This window comes from Aedes albopictus, unplaced genomic scaffold, assembly GCF_035046485.1.
Source record: "Aedes albopictus strain Foshan unplaced genomic scaffold, AalbF5 HiC_scaffold_60, whole genome shotgun sequence".
In the NCBI taxonomy this organism is placed as follows: Eukaryota; Metazoa; Arthropoda; class Insecta; order Diptera; family Culicidae; genus Aedes; species Aedes albopictus.
This window is the reverse complement of record NW_026917421.1, coordinates 3,971-9,762: the sequence shown is the minus strand read 5'-3', so window position 1 is coordinate 9,762 and position 5,792 is coordinate 3,971. Positions and strand designations below refer to the sequence as shown.

Sequence of the window (5,792 nt, the reverse complement as noted above, 5' to 3'; positions counted from 1 at the left end):
AGTTTGGCATGCAGATTCAGAATATGCAATTATCTCAACATCGCTAAAGAAGCCGCTTGGTTTTAAGCCATGTTTTAAGCATCAAAAGAAAGTTCTAAAAATCTGAAAAAAAAAAATCATTGTGGCTCAGAAAAAGGTGCTCTTTTGTTTAAAAATATAAAATCATTGAATTCTTCTAAACTTAAAAACCCTATTCTTTTTATGAATTTACCCAAAATTTGGCAATTTCTTAAATGGGTACATTCTTTTTTCGAGCATGCACAAATTGATTAAGAGTGTACGTTTACGTCTCAACTTAGACAAACAATATTGGAGCATATACTAAATTGATAACAGCATTCCAATGTTTTATTACATTTCTAGTTCATAATTTGAGGTGATCATATTAAAATGGATCAAGCAAGGGCAGAGGAAAATGAAAGTGAATCTGGAAAAATAGACGTAACATCCCAATCGGACGGAGCAGATAATATAGCTGAGCTACATCGTAAAATTAATGAGGAATCCAACAAAATAGCATATCTTTCCAAAACCTTGGAGCAGAAGGATGATCTGATAAAACTTTTATTGAAAGAAAAAAGCATTCTGGAATGTGAGAAAAACTTGGTAAGTGTATGTAACACTTTAGTTCAGCTTGAATATCCCTTACATCTGAATTATCTGAGTAATATTGAATTATAAGTATACTTCCCTAACCTCATATAAATTGTATACTTATTGATTATCGTTTCCAATAAAATTACAAATTAACAATTACATAAACATGATATAAAGTATATGTATACTAATAGGATACCGTATTCAATAAAATTACAATTACAAAACAAATTTATATATTTATTATTTATATATAACATATACTGCCCATGATCGCATATCAGTCCCATATTTTCTGGGTTTCCTATTCATATGGGACAATTGTGCGATCATAGGCAGTATATAACATAAACACCAATTCACATTTTTTACATTTACAGTTTCAAAAAGAACAACAATCTGCAGTAAAGGACAAGGAAAACATAGTTATGAGATTTGCAATGGTGGAAAAAAATTTACTTGATGTAAGAACCCAACTCGAGCAAGCTGATAAACGGGAGAAAAAAGTGCAGAAAGAATTGGATTCATTAAACGAGAAGTTCAAGCTAGCTAAAGACGAAAAATGCCGAGTTGTGTCAGCTTTGGATGCTAAAGTATGTTCTTATGTGGAAAAATTGTAATAGATTTCAGTATTTTTTTCTACTTTGCTATTTTTTAGTCTCAAGATCATAAAAACAGTTTAAAAGATATAGAGAAATTAAAAGCCGAGATTTCTTCGTTGGAAACTAAATGCAAATGGAGTACGGTAAAACTAAGGCAAGAACTTGAAGCCAGAAATGTGAGTATGTATGTCCCTTACTTAAGCTCATATGACCGAATCTCAGTCATCGTTTCTGTGGTTAACCGATAGAAATCATAATATAAATAATATGACATTTTACAGGGCCTTGAAAAGGAGTTACAAGAGTTAAAGAACGCGGGAAACAATACGAAATCAGAATCAGACGAATGTAGCTTGGAAAAAATAGCTGAGCTTAAGGTAAAGTAGTGTATTTTTATGTTTAGTGGATGACTATTTTATCTTTAGGCCAGTCAGATAACATTGAAACATGTTAATGTTGAGCAAGCAGAAAAAATATGTACCCTCGAACAACAGATAGAAAACATTAGTAAAGAGCTCAATACCGTCAAATCACTGTTAGCAGTTAGTAACGAAGAGGTATACCTGTTTATAAAAATATGTGTGCACTGTTATTATTATTATTATTATTATTATTATTATTTTTAAGAGAGCAAATTTAAGCGTTGAAAATCAAAAAAGTCACCAAGAAAATATGGACCTGCAAAATCAACTGGATTTCAGTGTACTCAAAATAGCTGAGCTTCAATCAAAGCTCAATGATTTGGAAACCCTTCGAGCTCAGTTATCAATGTAAGCGTTATGATTCTTATGCAGATCATTGCCATGACAAATAAAATCATATTTTCAATTATTCCACAGAGCCAACGATGCCAACTATAATTTTGCAGAACACATTAAATGTGTAGAAAAGCAACTGGTCGAGCAAGTGGCAGATATAACCAAATTTCACCAAAGAGAATCCGAACTACTGGCGTTGAACGAAGAGTTGAGCTCACTGAACGCCACACTGCAGAATGAGATTTCGTTGCACAAGTCGAAAAGTCTGGCCATGTCCTTAGAGAACGATTCTGCTAAGAAAAATCAATCTCACTATGAGATAAGTATAGTTAAATTACAAGAGGAGCTCGCCCACGAAAGAAAAGTTCGTTCCGAGGAACGCTTGGTAATGGCAAGACATTTAGCCGAAAAGTCGAAAGATTGTGACATTTTTCAGCAGAAACTGGATCAGGCTCTTGGAGATTTGGACGTTTTGAAAAAGAAAAACACATTAATAGTAAAGGTAAGCTATTTGGACTTTGATGTCAGCAATCTTAATCCTAACAGCGGCAAGAAAACGTACCTATTGAAGTTGAATACGGGTTGAGTTCGTGGAAAACCTGGATGCCAGCGATCCCTAGGGCCTATCCATAAAATACGTAGACTTTTATGGGGGGAGTGCGGTTCTGGCCAAAGTCTACGCTCCATACAAATTTCGAAAATTTTGTATGTGCAAAAGTCTACGAGGGTGGAGGGGGGTCTGAGATAGCCAAAAAAGTCTACGTAGTTTATGGATAGCGCCTAATCGATTACCCGCATGGGACGCGTTCACAGTTGTCAGCAGGAGTAAAATCATTTTATTTAGTATGGTGAAAAGCATCTAAACTCGAAATTAAAAGCGAAGGGTAAAAAGCCGAAAACTCGTATATGTTTTGCGGGTTATACCGTTTTTTTTCTTCTGTTTTCGTTTATATATATATTTCAGCTTGGAAACACTACAGGGGATACTAAAAATAATTGGGACAGGTAAAATTTTCACTTTTCAAAAAATGTTCAACTAGCTGTAACTTTTCGAAAAGGGCATCAAATATTTTCGATTTTTTACTATAAGTTTATCGACTAGTAGTGTATCAGTGGTCCAAATTTGGAAAAGATCGGGCTATTCTACACGAAGTTAGAAAGATTTTAGAAAAGGGTATAGTTATCCGATAGACAACTTTGAGCGGTTATACCCCCGGGTTCAATGAAGCAAATGCAATGACATTTTTTTGAGACTTAAAAAAAAATACGCGGACACCATCTTCAGCCAAAGGCTACACAGACTGAATGTAACTTAACACTAGACAAGGGACACGCATGCTCCAGTGGATACGGAGAAGAAACTATTTTCACGAAAAGTTTAATCGCCCGGAGCGGGAATCGAACCCTCACCCCACAGCATGGTGCGATTAGAAGCTTGGTGACCCTAACCGCACGGCTACGCGGCTCCACAAACTTAATTTGAAATTATTAAGAAGGGCCCATATAGCCGAGGCGGTAAACGCACGGGTATTCAGCATGACCATGCTGAGGGTGACGGGTTCGATTCCCGGTCGGTCCAGGATCTTTTCGTAAAGGAAATTTCCTTGACTTCCTTGGGCATAGAGTATCTTCGTGCCTGCCACACGATATACACATGCAAAATGGTCATTGGCAGAGGAAGCTCTCAGTTAAAAACTGTGGAAGTGCTCATAGAACACTAAGCTGAGAAGCAGGCTTTGTCCCAGTTAGGACGTTATGCCAAGAAGAAGAAGAAGAAGAAGAAGAAGAAGAAAAGTTATAACGATTTCATGTATTATATTTTTTTAGTAAATTTATCTATTTTTCATATGCATCCGATTACTTTTTCAATTTAATGCCGGCCATTTGGCTTCTTTCCTTCGAAACATAAATGAAATATATTTACTATCTCGAATTTTGAAACGATGGTGAAGTTTTGGATAAATTGGTGTTATATTAGAAAAATAATCTAATCATTATAATTCTCTTTCGGGTAACTAATTTTAAGTTTAATCAAAAGTTTTAATAGATTATTATATTAGTCATAAGTAGTCATAATTCCATTGCATTCGGTTTGTTGAATCCCGATATATAAGAGCTCAAAGTTGACTGTCGGATAACCTTTTTCTATAATCTTTCTAACTTCGTGTAAAATAGCCCGATTTTTTTCACTGATGCACAACAAGTTGATGTAAAAATTTGAGAATTTTTTATGCCTTTTTCGAGAAGTTACAGCTTGTTGGACATTTTTTAAAAAGTAAAAATTTTACCTGTCCAAGTTATTTTGAGTATCCCCTGTATAGTGTCGTTCCCCACCCTCCAGACTAAGTTGAAACATCAGAATCGTGTGTATTTCTTTATGATTAAAAAACGGTCTTTGGTAGGGCTAGCCTCACTGTCATGGTTAATAATAAATGCTTTAAACTCACTGTACAATACATATGTTTGAATGCGCAAATTTAATAATTTACAGGATCTACAGCGAGAGATTGCTGCTTTGCAAAAGTCGTCTTTAAAACCCGTAATTGTATTAACAAATGGAACTAACGTCACGAATGATCCAGCTAAACCTCATTCCAGTGAATCCGGCGAACGCGTAGATGTCTACGAAGAAAAGGTAGCTGCGCTGTCCAATGTATTGTATGCCACAGAGTTTCTTTTCAACAATTTCATCCTAATCCTACCTAGGAACCATCCACCGCCAAGCTAATCGAGAGGATAATTCGATTGCAACACGCAAACAATCGTCAGGCAGAAAAAATCGACTTTTTGGAAAATCATTCCTCAACTTTAGTTACAGAGTTGCAGAAGAAGACAAAAATCGTTCAGCATTATATGATGAAGGAACAGGCTACCTCGATGCCTTCAGGAGATAAAAACAAGGTAATGAACGCATTAAATGCTTATCTGATTTACAATACAATATTTTTACGATTTAGTTTAAAGCAATTTTTTGCTTGCGCCAAATTGGTCGATGCGGAGAGTAGGAAATCAGCCAAAGCATTTAATTCATTTAGGGCCGATTTCTTCACCTACCCGGCTTAAGGCGAAACTGGATCCATTTCCTCATTTTTTGGTTTTTGATTTTTTATTAACCGTAGTGTGGCCAGCAAAAAAACACCCGTAGAAGGCCGGCAGGGTACCCGGGTACCCACGAAATGGAAATGATCATATCTCAGCGATTTTTCCACCGATTTCAAAAGTTTTTGCCTCATTCAACTCAGAAACTCTTTATCTATCGAGATCGTATTTGGTTAGGACCGATCACCATAGGTACCGGAAAATCCGGATTTCCGGATCCGTGTTTTTATAGCAATTTCGGTACCAAGCATCGTAAAATTGCTTTGGCATATTGTGTCTGACCGGCCTGGAATCATAAAACGTCTCTCTCTCTCTCTTCTTGGCGTAACGTCCTCACTGGGACAAAGCCTGCTTCTCAGCTTAGTGTTCAATGAGCACTTCCACAGTTTTTAACTGAGAGCTTCCTCTGCCAATGACCATTTTGCATGTGTATATCGTGTGGCAGGCACGAAGATACTCTATGCCCAAGGAAGTCAAGGAAATTTCCTTTACGAAAAGATCCTGGACCGACCGGGAATCGAACCCGTCACCCTCAGCATGGTCATGCTGAATACCCGTGCGTTTACCGCCTCGGCTATATGGGAATCATAAAACGTGTTGACTTTGAAACTGTGATTTCGGAACACGCTTCCCGTGAGGCCATGGTTGACCATAAACACTTTAAGGTATCCTAGCCTTAACAATGTGGGTTTCAATATGGTATAAGGACATGCTCTCAAAAATATGGATTTTCCAA

General features: G+C 36.6%; 1 protein-coding gene across 1 annotated transcript; it reads left to right on the top strand.

Annotated features, from left to right (window-relative positions):
• Window positions 1-268: 268 nt before the first annotated feature.
• On the top strand, window positions 269-4,858 carry LOC109405623 (coiled-coil domain-containing protein 186; the record flags this gene model as incomplete). Its single annotated transcript, XM_062843866.1, is given in 9 exon segments — window positions 269-606; window positions 978-1,190; window positions 1,256-1,375; window positions 1,481-1,576; window positions 1,625-1,756; window positions 1,827-1,969; window positions 2,039-2,459; window positions 4,449-4,592; window positions 4,664-4,858. Coding segments are annotated over 9 exon segments (1,680 nt in total), but the record flags the coding sequence as incomplete, so codon positions are not given.
• Window positions 4,859-5,792: the final 934 nt, after the last annotated feature.